Raw genomic sequence first — 19,936 nt, forward strand, 5'->3', positions numbered from 1 at the left:
TCACTTAACTTCCGCCTTCCTCAAATTATTTGATTTTTTCAATTTTTTGTCTCTTTGAAGCAATCATATCTTTGGTTCTAAATGAGGTACGGAGTTCGTTTTGGCCCAAGAACACTCAGTGGATCAACCTCTTTCATTTCAGCTCTTAATAATTCAAATTGGTTGATTCTGAGGAAAGTTATGAGTGCACATTCAATTTGATGTCTCATTTCTTCAACATTTGTTCTCAGGTACAGAAACAACATCGAAGAATTCGCTTGACACTAGTATTGGATCCTTTGAACTTTAAGTCTTTACCTAACTTTGCACGAATTTTTGAAACTGTAGGTAAACATTTTTTCATCTAAATAAAAATTGCTAACAATACGACGTACGGCACCTTCGTCAAAGTCATCCAATCCAGTAATATTCTTTGTGCGCATTCTATTTTTGTTTGGTGTTTCAAACAGACTATCCATAGGTTTTCCTAATTCTTTCGTTTTTCGCTCTTAATCCGTACCAACAAACTTTCTGCACTTTTTTACAATCTATCACGAACTTTTCTTCCATTGCCTCCCTTTCCATAAAGACTATAACGTTCAAGATTACTGCACGAGTCTGAGTCTTTAGCACCTTATGATGCACGCTACTTTTAACGTCTTCCATACTGTCACAGATAGGCCTAACGTACACCACCACTAACCACAGTTACTACTCAACGGGAAATTAGAAAGCAGAGCGCGGCAGCTGAGTGTAAACTTATACACTGAACTGTCCTTGTAGCAGGAGCTCTGTGAGGAGGGGATTCGCTACGCGAGACAGTCCAAAGTGCGCATGCGCTCCCAGATGTCTTCCTAGCTGGCCCGATCTCTAGTACATGTACATCAACAGAAATCAAAGAAAGCTTCAAGGCCAGCAGGGGATGGTTTGATAACTTTAAGAGAAGAAGTGGCATCCATAGTGTTGTGAGGTACGGGGAGGCTCCCAGTTCGGATGCTAAGGCAGCTGAGGTATTCACTGCCGAGTTCCAGAAGCCACAGCAAGTTTTTAACTGTGATGAAACAGGACTTTTTTGGAAAAAGATGCCGAAGAGGACCTACATTACAGCAGAAGAGAATTCAACGCCCGGTCACAAGCCCATGAAAGACCGTTTAACCCAGTTATTGTGTGCTAATGCGAGCAGGGATTTAAAAGTAAAGCACCTGTTTGTGTATCATTCTGAGAATCCACGAGCCTTCAAGAAATGCAAGGTGCAGAAGAGCCAGTTAAATGTTATGTGGAGGTCCAACACTAAGGCTTTGGTCACTCGTATTTTCTTCGTTGCATGGATGAATGAGGTCTTTGATCCTGTAGTGATGAAATACCTTTCAGAAAATAATATGCCGCTCAAAGTCTTGATGGTTATGGACAATGCTCCTGCTCATTGGTTTTAGAGGGAATACTTTTCCTTATCAATGTTCAGTTTATGAAGCGCCATGTTCTACCCATGAGAAACTTTCGTATATGATGCAGCAACTGTACGTACATAATTGGGAGTAAGCGACTGTAGATATTATAGTGCTGAATATTAACCTCCCATTTAGCGCAGTGTAGTCCCACACCTCTAAATTTCTTTGGACTATATAACATGGAGTTTGGTGTATCACTGGGTAACATAATTATTTCTTTAAACGAACTTCTTGTAATTTTGTCCAGATCTTTAAGAAAAGTGCTGGATAACTGAGTTAGAGGTGCGCATTGTAGTGGTTTTATCAATCTTGGCCAAATAAATTCATTGATAATTTTAACTTTCTGTTCTGGTTTTAAAAGTGTAGTTTTAACTAAATTATTTAATCAGAATTTAGAATATTAATTACTTTAGATCTGTCAAAAGATATTTCATTATAGAAATCAATTTCTAAATAATCGATTCGTTCATTATTTGATGTTACTGATGGTATTACTGATCCTTGAAGAGTGGTAATTTTTCCCGGAACCCATTTTCCTTTCTTTAGGATAATAGATTTACTTTCTTCTGAGCTGATATTTAGATCTATTTCTGTGAAGCTATTTATGGCTAAATTGAGTAAAATTGTTGCATCTTCTTCAGTTTTGCTGATTATTGCTATATTGAAAGTTATAAATCTCATTCCATATTGACAGTTGTCACTTTACAAATAACAGTATTTATAAATCCTCCTTATCGATACAAATCAACTCATCTGTTAGATGAAACAAAGTCTATACATGTTTCAGCCTATTCTCAAGGTCATCTTCAGTAGCTGAACAATTATTACATAACACAAGCACAGTGTTTTCATTTTAACAGTCAGCAAATTTTAATTGACATTCAAGAATGACCTATCAGATGAGAGGACTTTGTACCACAATATGTTTTAATTCACTAATCATGATCACTGTCATTCCACTTCTTCACGATTTTTAATTTGTTTGTGTTACGTAATAATTGTTCAGCTACTGAAGATGGCCTTGAGAATAGGCTGAAACATGTATAGACTGTTTCATCTAACAGATGAGCTGATTTGTATTGATAAGGAGGATTTATAAATACTTTTATTTGTAAAGTATTGCTATATTATCAGCCAATGCAAAATGATGGGATTTCTTCGGATAAAATATATATATACTTATCGCTGACGTCATCATTGGAAGATCATGTACTATTTTATTAATTGCCAAATTGAAACATTCAATTTCTATACGTTTGGATTTCTTAAAATCTGCTTCTACTTGAATACTTGTCTGGAATGACAGACTGCTGAAGAGTCCGTCTGATGTGCTGATGTCCAATAGAATCAAGCGCTTTCGATATGTCGAGAAAAATAACGCAACAATCCTTCCAGTAGCGCTTTGCATCTTGAAAGTAACCATTGACAAGAAAGGTGTTAATGTGGATTCCAGGTAATGGCATAAAACCGCGTTGAGATGGATTTAAAGTAATGTGTGCATATAGCTCAGCATCAAACACGCATTTTATGATTCTTCTGACCACAGAATATATGGTAATAGGTCTCCATTCCTTGATGTCGTTTATATCTCCCACTTTGTGCATGAATACCGTTCGTCTCCTTTTATGCTGCGAAGGTACATAAGAGAACTGCAGCACTGCATTAATGAGCAACATGAGACGTCTAGTGGCTTTAAGATGTCTTAAAACATAAACTGTTATACAATTGGGGCCAGGTGACGAGTCAGCATTTATGGCGTGAAGCGCCTTATGTACATAATTTTCATTAATGGTAATATCAACAGGTAAATCAATATTTATTTCTGTATCTGGAAAGGGGTGGTGGTGTTTTTGACACCCAATGTATTTTCAAAATGTTCTGTTATTCTTGGCATTGGAATTTTGCAAGGATGACGCGTGTTCACTTTTTCCATTACTTTAGGGGCAACTTTTTGTCTTCGCTGAGGTTAAATGACAACAAGCATTAAATTTCATGAAGACCAACATTCATCCTGTCACAAGTTCAATTATCAAATTGACGAGATCTTTGAATATTTATACTCTTATCCTCAAGGGATATAAAGCTTTTTTACCAGATCTCATTGCAAAGAAATGTTCAAATTTAGCTCTTAAGATTGAATTTCACGTCTTTCTAAGATTTTAGACATGCTACTTGTTTTAAATATTTTACAACAACTCATTCTTCCACAATTTGAATGAATCTCTCCTATTAAGCCCATGTTATTAAGACATGTCTCAAAAGATTCTGTATTTTATGATATTCTAGTAGAGCAAGTTTAAGTTTGTGAAAAATGGTTTAATAGTTCTTAAGTCATTATTTACGAACATAACCATTCTTTGAGATTCAGATCTGGTTGATGATGCTCTGTAAGGGAGCGAAACATGTCTCACATATAACTTTTTAATTAATGAAGATATTTTAAATGTAATAACATAATGTATTGAACAGGTGGATTATAATAAAACTTTGTTATTATAAATAACAGATTTCATTACAGATTAAAACATGAGATTGGTCACTTGCAATTTGGTTATAAAACCGGTAGTGATCTACCTAATAATCATAACATTCTTGAAGTTTTCCTCATTATCTCTTACACCTTTGTTTTGGATTTTCAGATGTTTTATGATTGTATTTATCATTACTTTGCACCTTTCTAGTTTTAAAGTATCTGACTGCAGGGTGCTGAGGACCAGGCAATTCAGTTACTTAGTCAGCGAAAAACTGTAAATGTAAAATGTTTTGTTTTCCCACTCCTGGATTACAACAGTATTTTCGTTTGGGATATTTTTGACTACTGGATTACTCTGTATTCATTCTACACGCCTGCCATCATTTCTATTCTTAGCGGTTTGGATTACGGAATTAGAATTACAAGGGGCTGTGTTGTTGATGGCATATTGCATACATATTTTATTTCTCCTGCTTTCAGGCTGAGCTTTACAGACGTGAATGCTAACACCTAAAGATGATTTACATAGCTTAGCACAAATAGGGCACAGTAATTCTAAGTCAGAATGTGTATCAGTAGTCTGGACATTCTTTATCAAACCTAAACCAGACGATGAAACGAAGATCTATAGCCAAAAATGTAGCCCCACTAATTAATTTAGAATGGTCGTAGTTGTATTGAGATCTGTTTATAATTTTAGTGCTGGAGTGATGACATGGTTATGAACGTAAAATAAAGCATTCTATAAATTAAAATAATCATGAAAATAAACAAAACACAGATGACCTAACCTGATACAAACATTGACTGTACGTATGAGAAGATGTGACAGACTAATGGTAACAGCTGTAAGTGCAACTGGTTTGAGTTCCACAAGATGGTGACACTGTTGCACTTAATCGTCATTTCTCCCCGAAAGCCAGTGAGCAAAATAATGTATCATCAACGTTGCAAATGAGGTGTCTACCTCGGTGGCAAATGGTACACTAAAATACATTATTGTCAAGCACTAAATATTAAATAAACAAGATAAGAAAATTTTCCTATAATACAATATTATACAATTTACGCTAACAATGTTTTCTATTAAACACATAGCTCATCCTTATTAAATTTATATTGTTTACAAAATTCTACTTATTATATCTCCTGTACTACTTACAAATATAGTCAAATATACAGTATGTGGAATTACTTCATATGATACTATACAACTGGTATAAGATTAATATTTACATTGCATTTATTTACTTATTTACTTTTTTTTTTTACCCGTTCTGGAACCTAAGTAGCATAACGACCTGCTACATCTTAACCAGAGCCCCTTTTGCTACCACTTTTCAGAGTTCCTGGAGGGCCTTCACAGCTACCGTAGCGGTCCCAGGGCCCTCGAAGTCCCCACTGTACTTCACCCCTGCAGGCAGTCCCCTACTTTGGCTGTCCAAACTCCTTAGACCAGGGGATGGACTTAATTTATTCACACACATTTTTTAAATTTACAATAACCTGCAGTGGTCGAATGCCCTCTAACACTTCATTTATTTTCTCTGTTGCTGTTTATTCTCTTCTTGAATATCTGTACAGATTTTGGAAAAGGATCAAACACTACCCCTGGTAAACTGTTCCACTCCTTCACACCCTTCCCAATGAATGAAAATTTACCCCAATAGCTTCTGCTAAAATTCCTTCTAATTTTATATTTGTGGTCAGTCCTGCCGATATAATTATTTTCCAACTGAAGCCTCTCACGGATATCTCCCCATGCTGCTTCTCTTGTATAGGCTCTATATAATCCTATAAGTCTAGTTTTCTTCCTTCTCTTACTTAAAGTTTCCCACCCAAGTTCCTCTAACATTTCTGATACACTCCTCTTTCTCCTGAAATCCCCTGTTACAAATCTTGCTGCTTTCCTCTGCACACTATCTATTTCTTTTATTAGGTATTCTTGGTGAGGATCCCAAACACTGTTTGCATATTCCAATAATGGACAAACCATACTCAAGTAACTTTTTTCTTTTAATTCTTTGTTGCATCCTTTAAGTAGCCTCATTATGACATGTAATGATCTATATGCTTTCCCAACAATGTCATCAACATGACCCTTCCAGTGCAAATTACTTTCAAATCTCACACCTAAGTATTTGCACTTGCCATCTTTTGGGATAACTACCTCATCCAAAGTATATTCAAATTCAGTTTTAAAGCTCCTGTTTGTAAAAGTTGTAACAGTTGATTTGCCTCCATTAACCTTCATATTATTTTCTTCAACCCATTGTTGGATACTTTCAAGGTCGCTTTGTAATTCTGAACAATCCTCAATGTTGTTTATTTCCCTATAAACAATTATGTCATCTGCATACAATCTTATTTTTGACGTTATATTGTTCCCTAAATCATTTGCGTATATTAAGAAAAGTAACGGACCGATTATACTACCCTGTGTAATTCCCTTCCAAACTTTCTCTTCCTGAGATACATTATTTCGACTTTCTGAACCCTTGAATTTAGAAATGTTTTTATCCAACGTATAACCCTTACGTCCAATCCTATTCCCTCCAATTTCTTTAATAATATTCCATGTTCCACTCTATCAAAGGCTTTGGAAAGATCTATGGCTATGCAATCTAACTGACCTCCTGAATCCAACTGATCTGATATGTCCTGCTGAAATCCCACCAGTTGTGTCTCACAAGAAAATTTCTTTCTAAATCAATACTGGCTCCTCATGAACCAATTTTTATCATCACATATCCCCCTGATGTACTTCGATATTAAACTCTCCAGTATTTTACAAACTATACTGGTCAGGCTGATTGGTCTGTAGTTCTGTGGTTTCCTTTTATCACTCTTTCCTTTATAAATTGGTATTATTATAGATTCCTTCCATTCCTTTGGTGTTACACTATTATTTATGACATAGTCAAAGAGAAATTTTAAATAAGGCACTATGTACCACCCCATTGTCTTTAATACCTCCCCAGTAATTTGATAACTTCCTGCTGCTTTGCCTTGCTGAAGCAGTTGGATTTCTCTGAAAATATCTTCATTTGTGAATGAGAAGCTTCTTGTTTCCCTCTGTGTCTCTCCCTCTCTATCTTCTGTTTCGGTTTCCAACTCTTGACAATCATCTACTGAATCTCTAAATTCTCTACTAAATAGGTTTGCTTTCTCAGTATCTGTTAAATAGTGTTAACCCCCTTCTCCCACCATTGTAGGAATTTGGATTCCTTTTCCTTTTTGATTCCTGATATATGAATACAGCTTTTTCCATTTCCCTTTGTGGTCATTACCCTCTTGAAGTATGATTACCCTCACACACACACACACATACATACATACATACATACATCTAATAATAGTCTTGAAGCAAACAGCCCGTTTATTACATACAAAACGATTTATAACAGAGTGAAAGAAGTATGAGATTGTCATGTTGGTACAAAAGCTTCATTTTCATAAACATAGGATCCTATATGGTATCACGTAGCAGAAGTTTCCTCGTATTTTGCCTTGTATCATATCTGATATCTTGATTTGTTAGTGTTATGATTCCCTATGTACATTTTTTGTCACGTTACAGAAAACGCTTTCAGGACTGCACAGTGCTTGCAAGACAGGTACAAATATCTTCACCACCACCACAATCACATTTGCCTCTAAATTTTTATTTCTCCCTGTTGGAATGTTGAAGTTTTCTCATAAAAAATAAAATGTCATGTATCATATCTTGTACATATTTTAGGAATACAACATTGAGGTTATGTTTTGGTAATTCATATTAATTTAGTCAAGTGGTTTATCTTCATTTGTTTTATTCTTTGGACATTTTTGAATTGCTATGTGTGTGTGTGTAAGTCAGTTGTAGTCAACAGCTCGTAATAAATGGATGTCATGAAGCTGGTGTTTCAATGGTATAAGTTTTGTCCTAAACGCGGTGTAAGCGAGCAGAAATGAAGATATTTTCAACAGGTTATGGGCCCAGAGCTCCAGAGCGCCAAAACGCCGCAGTAAATTTCGGTCAATATAAGTGGAAATGGAGCAACGAGAATTAACGTCGGACGAAGCAAGTTGTGACATTATTGACGGTAAAAATGGCGACCTCGTGGACCGGTGAAGAAACACTGAATAGGAATGTGGCCAAGCTTACAGTGGAGAACTATTTTTCGTGGGCATTAAAGGTGAAACAAGAGCTGTTGTTGAAAGATGTATGGGAATCAGTAATAGGGTACGAGGATACGCCAGGTTGTCAACTGCCTCAGACGGAAACGAGACGACGAGCGCGAAACAATGTGATCGCGTTAGCGGTTATTTTCAAATATGTCGGAGAAGATTTTGAAAGTGACATTGCAGATATTGAATCAGCGAAAAGGGCATGGGAAAAACTGGACGAGTTGTGCAATGACGGAGGGCTAGTGAATGGTGCTATGACCTTGAAACAGTTAACTCATTTTGTGAAGCCGAAGGACATGAGTGTTCAAGAATACTTCGCAAAAATAAATCAACTTTGGAGGAGAACTAGTAAAGCCGGATACGAATTCACAGATCAACAAGTTGCAGGAATGATCATCGGAAATCTTACAGAGGAATATGCAGCTTGTATACCTTCCTTGGAAGCTGATTTGGCGAAACTGACCATCTCGAAGGTGAAGGCGAGATTACTCACGGAGGAAAGCAGAAGGAAACTTCAGCAAAATGGAGGAAAGGCTTATGACACTGGAAAACGTGAGGAGGATGAAGCTCAAGCCATGGTTGTTCAACGGAAGCGAGATATCAAGAAAGAAGACGTGGGACGAGGAAAATATAGTTGCTACAATTGCGGTAAACAGGGACATGTATCTAAATATTGTCGCAGTACCCAAAAGTGCTTCAATTGTGGTAAGTCAGGACATTATTCAAAAGTATGTCCAACAATGAAGAGTGACGAACCATCGCAGGAGAGTAAATCAGTGAATGCGAGTGGAAAACTGGTAAGCTCAGAAATTATACATGTAGTAGATAAGGCGATGAGCATGGTCGTTTCTGTGGGAGCTGAGAAAATTAAAGATTGGTTGTTCGATTCAGGTGCGTCCCATCATATGTGTCCAACAAAGGAGATGTTTACAGACATGTTAACAAATGTAACTGGGAATGTAGAAATAGGAGATAACAGTAAGCTGGATATTAAAGGTATAGGTAAGGTAAAAGTAAAAATGTCCAAAGGATGGACAATTACATTTACAGACGTGTTGTATGTACCAAACTTAGGTGCAAATTTAATATCAGTTGGTAAGTTAACCAGCAAAGGTTTCAAAGTAGGATTTGCAGGTGAAAAGGCAGTGGTTGTAGATAAGAATGGAGATGAAACATTGTTTGTTGCAAACAGGAGGAATGATGTGTATGTAGTACAAATAGAGGGGAGAAATGATATTGCAGCTGTGAGTGACTGTGATCAAATGATAGATCAAGAATGTAATAACAATGTAGTATTTGAAACTGTTGGGCAGGTTAGGTTGTGGCATGAGAGATATGGACATGCACATTCTGAAGCCTTGTTTAAATTGCCTATGTTAGAATTGAAAAGGAGTAATGACATTAATACTTGTTCTGTATGCATTCAGGGGAAACTAACTAACAAGGGAGTACCTAAGTCTTGTGAGCGTAAGGTAGAAAAACCACTTGATGTTGTGCACACTGATGTAATTGGAAAAATTAGTCCATCACTTGGGAAAGCTCAATATGTTGTAACCATGATTGATGAATACTCCAGATTTAATGTGGCTGTATGTATGAAAAATAAGGATGAAGTATTAGAGGTGTTTAATAGGTATCAGGCAAATGCAGAAAAGTTACATGGTGTAGGAATTAAGGTGGTGCAATCTGACAATGGTACAGAGTATACATGTAGCAGGTTTGAAGCACAATTGCAAAAATGTGGTATTACTCATAGGAGGTCAGTACCGTACACTCCACAACAAAATGGATTAGCAGAGAGGCAGAATAGAACGATGTTTGATACTGTTAGATGTCTATTGATCCAGTCAGGGTTACCAAAGGAATTCTGGGGAGAAGCGGTAATGACAGCAGTGTACTTGAGAAATAGGTGCCCATCCTCAGCAATAAATTTTCAGATACCGTATGAACTGTGGTTCAATAGGAAGTTGGATCAGGAAGAAATAGGTAGATTGAAAGTATTTGGATGTCAGGCATGGGCTGTGAGGGCAGACAGCAGGAAGTTAGATCCCAGAGCAGAGCCATGCGTTATAATAGGGTATGAGGCAGGTACTAAAGATGGATAAAGGTTATGGAGTCTTGAAAGGGAAAGAGTAATAGTGAGGAGAAGTGTCGTATTTGAGGAGCAGATATTTCCCTTTAAGGTGAAAAGTCCTGGAATTGATATCAAGGAAAAGATAAATGTACCAAAGGCAGAGGGTAGTGAAACATACTTTGACATACTGTGCACTGAAGATCCAGAGATAAAATTAGGGACTGAGTTAGACACAGAGGACGGAGAGGAAACATTGGCTGTTGAGCCAACGACCGGAGAGGAACAACTAGAGGTTGAGTCTATAGCAATACAAGAGCCAGGTAATAGTCTGAGAAGGTCAATAAGACAGAGGAAAGGTAAGACTTGTGCAGATTGTAAGGCAGTGATGGAAGTTAGGCATGCAAATATAGTAGAACCTAGAACAGTTGAGGAGGCTATGTCAAGCCAAGAGTCTGGTAACTGGATGGAGGCCATGAAAGTGGAGATCAATGAGATGAGAAAGAAGGATGTTTGGGAAATTGTAAAAAGACCAGAAAATGTCAAGATAATTAGTTCTAAGTGGGTGTTTTCATTGAAATATGACAGTGAGGGTAACATTCAGAAATATAAAGCCAGGTTGGTTGCCCAAGGTTTTAAGAGACAGATGAACCTTAGTTTTGATGAAGCATTTAGTCCTGTTATAAAGAGGAAAACAATGAGACTGTTAATAGGTATTGCAGTATGTAGAGGCTGGACTGTAGAACATCTAGATGTAACTAGTGCTTACTTAAATAGTGAAATCAGTTGTACTGTATACATGGAGCAACCAGAATTGTTTGTAGAAAAGGATGTCCAAAACTATGTATGTAAATTGAAGAAAAGCATCTATGGACTACCTAATTCGAGTAAAGACTGGAATGCTTGTGTTGATGCTATAATTAGAAGACTAGATTTTAAGAGATGTATCAAAGAACCATGTCTGTATGTAAAGGAGTGTTGTATTATTGGCTTGTATGTTGATGACATTATTGCAATAGGTGACAAAGAGGTTGTTAAGTTGGTTAAAATAAGGTTGGCAGATGAGTTAGAGATTAAAGATCTAGGGAAAGTAACAAACTTATTGTCAATAAAAATAGAACAGACAAAAGAAGGGGTTATGTTGAGTCAAAGTTTATACATTGACAAATTACTTGCTGATTTTTCCATGAGGGACTGTAAACCGAGTAAGACTGTTTTACCAAGTGGGTATTCAGCAGCTGAAAATGATGAGCAGGAATTTGATTGTACCATTTATCGCAGTGCAGTAGGAAGTTTGCTATATTTGTCAAATAATACTAGACCTGACATTGCATTTGCGGTAAGTAAAGTTAGTCAGAATTGTCAAAAACCTAAGATTAAAGATTGGAAAGAAGTGAAGCATATCATGAGATATTTATGTGGTACTAGAGATTTAAAGTTGTGTTTCAAAAATTGTGAGGAGTCAGTACAAGTGTTCTGTGATGCAGATTGGGCAGGAGATACTAAGTCTAGAAGATCAGTGAGTGGTTATGTAACCACTGTGGCAGGGGGAGCAGTATCATGGTATAGTAAGAAACAGAGTTGTATTGCTAGATCTACCATGGATGCTGAATACATGGCAATGGCAGAGGTATCTCGAGAAGTAACTTGGATGAAAGATTTGCTATCAGAGCTAGGGCTGGAAAGCTTTATGGATATACCTTGTAAAGTTTTTGCTGACAATGCAGCAGCAATTAAATTGAGTAAAAATGATTTTGTGAGTGAAAGGTCAAAACATATTGACGTCATGTACCATGTATGTAGAGAACTGGTAGAAAAGGGGTTAATTGAGTTTGTATATGTAGCATCAGAGAGAAATGCTGCAGACTTGTTCACGAAGAATTTATCAAGCAACAAGCTTAAGAGTTTGTATAAGCTTATAGGTTTGCGATGAGAGGACAATTGATTGAGGTGTTGTATTTTTATTTTTTTTGAGAAAAGGGGGGAGTGTTGGAATGTTGAAGTTTTCTCATAAAAAATAAAATGTCATGTATCATATCTTGTACATATTTTAGGAATACAACATTGAGGTTATGTTTTGGTAATTCATATTAATTTAGTCAAGTGGTTTATCTTCATTTGTTTTATTCTTTGGACATTTTTGAATTGCTATGTGTGTGTGTGTAAGTCAGTTGTAGTCAACAGCTCGTAATAAATGGATGTCATGAAGCTGGTGTTTCAATGGTATAAGTTTTGTCCTAAACGCGGTGTAAGCGAGCAGAAATGAAGATATTTTCAACACTCCCCTTTTCATTTTCACATGTGTACATAAATATAATTTGTTATAGTGGAAGCCATTTTTCAGCTTTGATTCAGTTAAACTATAACTGTCAAAACTAATGCAGGTTTAACAAAATTGGAAAGTGCCTGAAAAAGATTAACATTTAACATCATATAGATATCTTTCAGATATAATCAGTTACAGTTTTATTTGTCAGGTATTTTCTACTTGTATCATTCCTGCATTAGCTTTGACAGACTGAAAAACTTCACAGTTATGGATTGAGTTTGATTTATTACTTTTCCCAATTTGTTTCACTCTTTGGTTGACAGTACTTCAGACATGAACACTCATCTCCCTTCAGTCCCCATTTCCCTGTAATACATGCACCCAATAAATCTTATGTATACTGTATTTATAACTTACAACAAATTAACCACATTTTCTTTTCCAGCATATTAACAAATTTACAATATAAAATCACATCTGTACAACTATATAATTTTGAATGTAATCTCTTATCATAATTTGTGGAATCTGAAGGTGTCCAATTTATTGTATAAGGGGCAGTCAAATGAAAACCGAACACCCACTACAACGTGCCCATGGAATGCCTTTATTAAAAAATAATTACCAAAAGCATTAACATATTTATCCCACTGGGGGACGAGACTATCAATTCCAGTTTTGTTAAGAGGTAGGTTGCACTTCCTCGTCCAAATGAAGCCGACGTGCACGAATGTCTTTCTTCAGGTTGCCAAAAATGTGAAAATCAAAAGGTGAAATATCCAGGCTGCATGGAGAATGTTGAAGAGTTTCCCAAACAAATCGCTGAAGTGTAGCCTTCACCAGATTGGAAGTATGGGGGTGGGCATTATCATGCAACAGGAGAACTCTGTCCGACAGCATTCCAGGGCATTTTGACTTTATGGCGCGTCAGAGTTTCTAAAAAGTGTCTTCATAGTTCTGCGCATGGATTTTGGCTCCACGCTCGAGGAAGTTGACAAGCAGAGGACCCCTTCAGTCAAAGACGGAGGTCATAATGACTTTACCAGAACTTGTGTGAACAGCTTTGGATTTCTTTGGCGAGAGAGAATTGCGATGTTTACAATTTTGACTTTGCTGTTTGCTCTTGGGCTCAAAATGGCGGCACCACGTTTCGTCCCCTGTGACGATACGTGGCATAAACACATGCTCTTCCTTGTGGTACCGCTGCAGATGACCCAGACATGATGCCATTCTGTCAATCTTTTGTCCCTCCATCAGTTGATGTGGAACCCACTGTGCACAAATTTTGCAGAGATGCAAGTGATCATTGATAATAGCATGAACAAAGCCATGGCTAATGCCAACCTGAGCACGAATTTCTTCCTCTGCTATTAGTTGGTTTTCCTTGGCAAGGTCATCAATCCGCCCTATCAAATCAGGAGTAACGGCTTGATTGGCCTGTCCTGGGCATGCATTGGTCTTGTAGTGATGTGCGCCCCTCCTGGAATCTCCTATGCCACTCGTGCACGCTCATTGTGGACATGCAGTGTTTGCCATACACAGACATGCAATGATGAGTTTTGCATACTCCAGCACCCTCAGCCACCAGAAAACAAACCACACTTCTCTGCTTGCTTCCATTTCTACAGCAGGACAAATACACTAGACCAGTCCATGCACCAACAAAGACATAACCCAACAACTGCGTGATCTGTGGGTTGTCACAACGCACTTCTCTTACCACAGTGATGGCAGTATCGATATGTAACAACAGTGTAGCCACATCTTGTGCGGAATGTGAGTTTTGGTGGGTGTTCAGTTTTCATTTGACTATCCCTTACACAAAACATGCCATTCGGTGTTTAACTAAGTCTTTTATTTCAGCTCTCGTGACTTAACAGTTTGTTTGTAACGAACCATATTACTTGATTATAAGATCCAATTCTTATTCGTTATTTAATGCCAAAAAATTTTGGTGGGGGCTGGGGGGGCAGATCCTATAGGTGTATAACTCAAAAATTAGCAGGGTGTCAAAACATGAATTTATCTTAGAATTGTACCTGGTTTCCTGCACCCACACTAACAATTCTTTAATTAATCTTGCTGCTGTTAAGGCACAATAAATACAACCACCATAAAAATATATTGCAGAAAAGTACATTTATTACCAGAGTTAAAAGAAACCGTTATACATCCATTTTTTTTTTTTTTTTTTTGTGACATACAGTAAATCTGCCCCACTTATGGTTAGGGGTAGCTGCGGGTGATAGAGCAGGCCTAATTTAACATTCAAGATCAGTCTGAAATTTAAAAAAATAATAGCGTTAGGGACATTCTACATATTAACTTGAAAAGTCATTACACTTTTATTAGAAGAGACATTTCTGAAATAAATTGAATTTGCCAGTTGTTACATTTCATTTGTCATCACTAGGGACACTCAAATTTTCGACTTGCGAAACATGCGAAATGTTCAAAAGTGTTAAATATGATGGGAGAAAGGCATATAGGACATGTGTTCTCAACTTGTAGGATTCCAGCAAGATCTAGCAGATATCTTGGATTCAGGAGGTCAAATGGACTGTATCAGGATGACCTGTCTAAAGCATTTGATAGGATGGATCATGGGAGACTAATGACAAAAATGAGTGCAATGGGACTAGACAAAAGAGTGACTGAATGAGTTGCTGTATTTCTAGAAAATAGATCTCAAAGAATTAAAGTAGGCAAAGCTTATCTGACCCTGTAATAATTAAGAGGGGAATTCCTCAAGACAGTATTATTGGACCTTTATGTTTTCTTATATATATATATATATATATATACACACACTATATGGCAGGTAGCTAGTGCAAGCTACACATGTGAAACAGACCTTATTCTGTGTACATCTAATTTGAAGACATATCGAAGCAATCGTTCTTAATATCAAAATATTTTATTTTCAATGTAATGATATTTTTAACATTTCAAACTTATTATCAAAATATTTTATTTTAAACATTTTAATTTCTTGATAACTTAATACTTCAACATCAGGAGCTTAATATTCGAATATGTGAGAGGCAATTCGTGTTGAGAAAGATTAATTTTGGTTAACTAATTCCAATCTACAAAGACTTATATGATGTGAATGATGTAATTTTAAAGTCACACGTTGAGGAAAAGCTGAGATAACTATTTTCTTTTTAATGATAATTGTGACAATTTATATGAAGTGAAGATATTATTGAGCAAATATTTTAAGATAATATTCTTAATTTTGATAAGAATTTTGAGCCTCAAGCAAATATTTAATTTATCCATCATATTTAATATTTTTCAATAAAAGATAGTAAGAATTAATTCATTTTCATTATTTATAGATTATACTATAGTACTTAAGTTAAGATTATGGTAATGCGAGTATATATTTGCTGATTCTGCAGTTGACATATGATACAAACATTCGTCAAATTTGTCTGGCATGAATGGAAGTGTTGCGTTGGGTAAGTCTTATCTGAATTCACATTAAAAAAAATATATTTTGCTACAAACCCTGAGGTGCTCACCGACCCTAACTGTGGATTTTTCTTGAACGCTATGAGATTCAGCCTCGGAATGGCGCATCTTCTTTCCCTACAAGTGGCTTTCTGCCCGAGTTCCTAATACTGTATTCATACACCTAGTTTTTCTCTCTCCAAAGGTTTCTTTGATTTTCCTATGGGGAAAGTGCAAGTGACTTAGTGCTAAAGGTGGCAAAACACTGAGGTAGCGTGAAGCCCATGCTGGTTTAACTAACGCACAATTCATGTGTTGAATGATGGCAAGATTTATTTCTTATTCGACTGTATAATAGTATTTTGTTACATATAGTGGCAATATGGAAGGTACTTCTTGTGCTAAATGATTTTGTTGTGTTAACTGCCATAATTCAGAACGTTATAGCGATTCTAGTGTTAAGGAATACAAAAAAGAAAGAAGACAAAAATGGATATTGGCAGTGAACTGAATAAAGTATCATGAAATAATAAGAGAAATATATAATTCAAAAGATAACTAACCCCTCGAGAATGACAGTTGTGTAAGTCATTATTAAAACAGACATTGAGAACGTCTGTCCCTGTTTATTACAGCACTAAATTGACACAATCCAATAATTTTGTACTGATTCCATATTTCATTCCTCCTGTAAATAAATATGAATTCATTCTTCCACAAAAAGTCTTAAGGGGAATTATGATTGAATTCTGAAACTACTTCAGGTTTGATTCTATTTTTACCAAATGTAGGTTTCACATTTAGGTACAAATAAAACATATATTACAAAATTAGAGATATGTACATGTATTGGTTCAAACGTTTATATCAGTCTTATCTTATACAGTAATAGCAAGATATCCGTGCTTTGCTACAGTTTTAAATTGAAAGTTATCTTTCAAAGTTTTAAATTTTGGAGAGTCCACTGACGGCTAGGTATAAGTCTTGGACCTAACACTCATTTGAACCTGTAAAAACTGAATACTTTAAAGCCTTATGTTATCTATCATTTAGGGCAGGGCCTCTCAAACGCCCAAAATCTCATGCGTGCAAACTGGTGCGCAGAGTTCCTGTGCACAGTGCATCGGTCCCGCTCGTTCGGCTCAGACCAACGCTTCGCATCTGGGCTACGCGGCTAAGTTTGGCTCAGCTCGGCTTGGATTTGGAGTGCTACGGAGCAAGTGAGGAAGAGGGAGACAGGTGTGGGGAAAGAGAGAGACAGCGCTATTGCTCTAAATGGAGGAATGGGGGTCTGCACTCTGAGAGGCCCTGATTTAGGGTGTAGAATCAACCAAACTGTGAAAGTAGTCTTTTTTTTTTCCCAAATTGTTTTACGTCACACCAACACAGATAGGTCTTATGGCGACAGTGGGAGAGGAAAGGGCTAGGAGTGGAAAGGAAACAGTCATGGCCTTAATTACGGTACAGCCCCAGCATTTGCCTGGTGTGAAAAGAGGAAACCATGGAAAACCATCTTCAGGGCTGCCAAAAGTGGGGTTCAAACCCACTATCTCCTGAATACTTAAGCGACTGCAGCTATCGAGCTTGGTAACCTGTGAAAGTATGACTTCATACGTCAAACTGTAGTGGACAAATGAATATTTTGTTTAAGGGGTAGAGTGTTTTTAAAAATATTTATTTAATATCTACAACATAGAAGACAAACCTTCATGTAAAATTTGAAGTTCAAACATAAAACGTTTGAAAACAAAATTGTGATTGCTAAACGCCATTTAAAATCCTTAGCAGAGGAACATTTTGAAGCCGGGCTGAGTAGCTCAAATGGTTAAGGCACTGGCTTTTTTAGCCCAAGCCGACAGGTTCAATCCTGGCTCAGCCCGGTGGTATTTGAAGGTGTTCAGATACGTCAGTCTCATGTCGGTAGATTTACCATCATGTAAAAGAACACCCGTGGGACAAAATTCTGGCACCTTGGTGTTTCCAAAAGCCATAAAAGTAGTTAGCGGGGTGTAAATACAATATTATTAAAAGTATTTTGAACATCAAATTTTACACCTAGGACATAAAGTTTCAACTTCGTACGTCAAACGGTTTTGGAGGGATGAATAATTTTGTTTCCAGAGCTAACGGTATTTAACCCCATTGGGGTAGAATGTTTCAAAAATATTTCCTATTTCACATCAAGGATTTTAAAATATACCACTATTTGGAATTTTGTCTTTGTACATTTAACGGTTTCAGAGAAATGAGGTTTTTTCTGCGGAGGGGAACACTCTTAGGGATTAATCTTTGAGCTCGCACAAGGTAAATGTTGGGGCTGTATCTTAATTAAGGCCACGGTCACTTCCTTCCCGATCCTAGCCCTTTCTATCCCAGCATCGCAATAAAACCTACCTGTGTTGATGCAACGCAAAACAAACTGTAAAAATATTTAAATAATAAAAGTCAAACCTTCTGTTATTTAACACCTACCTATGACATTTGAGATAGCGTGCTCTTTTGTAGTATTAACGGATTTACTTTTGGGTATAAAATTTATGGCACTAAAACCATCATAAATGAAAATATCCCTCAATAATTGCTCAATGCTCACTATTTACATTCGAAACTTGCAGCACTAGGCTACACGGTAACTCGTGGAAGTCCACCCGAGCGCTCTGAACCTTGTGACTTGCATGTTTCCCCACGTACAACATAATATCTTTCCTAGAACAATGCAACCTTCAAATACTTTCTTCTCCTTCAGATGTTCTTCTTTAGCTGTCCTCCATTTTCTATCTACTTCATTCTTTAGTCACCATCTGTATTCTTTTCTGCCTTCCTTTTTTTTTTTAAATATTTCCGACGTTTGTCCATCAGGTCTAGTATCTCCTGAGTTATCTATTGATTCTGAGTTGATCTTGCCTTTCTTACTAGATTTTCTTAAGCAGTTCTACTGATCTCATTCTTTAGGACTGTCCAGTTTTCAGGTAATCTATGAACATTTATTTCAGATCCAGTGAAGAGAGAAATGAAGTTACACTTTATTTTTCTACATAAAATAGATTTTACCTTGAAAATACCCTTTACATTGTTTTTTGCTATTTGCTATACGTCACACCGACACAGATAGGTGTTATGGAGATGACGGGACAGGAAAGGCCTAGGAATGGGAAGGACGTGGCCTTAATTAAGGTACAGCTCCAGCATTTCCTTGGTGTGAAAATGGGAAACCACAGAAAACCATCTTCAGGGCTGCTGACAGTGGGGTTCAAACCCACCATCTCCTGGATGCGAGCTCACAGCTGTGCACTCCTAACCGCACGGCCAACTCGCCCAGTAATACCCTTTACAGATAATGGTGTAATGTTTATAGTATTATCAGTCCGGTTATAGTCCGGATAAACAAAAGAAGCTCTCAAAAATAAAAGTAATTGACACAACTAACATGAAGTAATCTTTAAGGAGCATTTTTTAAAATCTTCAGTGCATTACAAAGAAATTTCATTCTAACAATGTAATACTTACCTTCTGAATCTTTAATTTCTGCTCAGCATCTTTCAACTTCTCTGTTTCTGCTGCCACTTTAGTGGAATATTTAAGTTTCACCTTTTCTTTTTCCAGGATATGTTGGTTCAGCTGCATTTTTATTTCTCTCAACTGCAAGAGAAAAATCATAGTTACCAGCAAGTCTCTAAAAAGTAACCTAATCTTGGAGTTCAGAGAGACCGTTAATACTGCAAGCATATTCCGTAGGTTCTACAGTTTTAAATGAAATTTGAACCATATGGAATGACATTCAAGTTTGGAAAGCTTCCATGAATTGGCAGGGATTAAGACTGCCAACACCTACAGGAAAGCTTTCGATGTTGTGTCTAAATAGGTCCACTCACGACATACATTGATATACAAACCACTGGTAATTCCAGTCAATTACACAAACACCTTGCCAATTATTAAGGGTGGAGATTTTTTGTAATAGCAATATTACACTTTTTACTTTCATTTTCCACGACCTGTAAACCACTTTTTAATGTGGTTTGAAAAAAAAAAGAAGGCAAATTTTAGGCTAAAATGGGGAACAAACT

The 19,936-nt window shown here is 36.8% G+C and overlaps 1 protein-coding gene across 2 annotated transcripts in view; it reads right to left on the reverse strand.

Moving 5' to 3' along the window:
- The window catches only part of pav (pavarotti), a 277,353-nt gene that overhangs the window by 47,716 nt on the left and 209,701 nt on the right, over nucleotides 1-19,936 (reverse strand). For both annotated transcript variants that reach the window (XM_067145761.2, XM_067145760.2), the window contains exon 12: nucleotides 19,377-19,508. In XM_067145761.2, the coding sequence (XP_067001862.2) occupies nucleotides 19,377-19,508 (132 nt within the window). The remainder of the gene's footprint in view (nucleotides 1-19,376; nucleotides 19,509-19,936) is intronic.

This window comes from Anabrus simplex, chromosome 4 (genome assembly GCF_040414725.1).
Source record: "Anabrus simplex isolate iqAnaSimp1 chromosome 4, ASM4041472v1, whole genome shotgun sequence".
In the NCBI taxonomy this organism is placed as follows: Eukaryota; Metazoa; Arthropoda; class Insecta; order Orthoptera; family Tettigoniidae; genus Anabrus; species Anabrus simplex.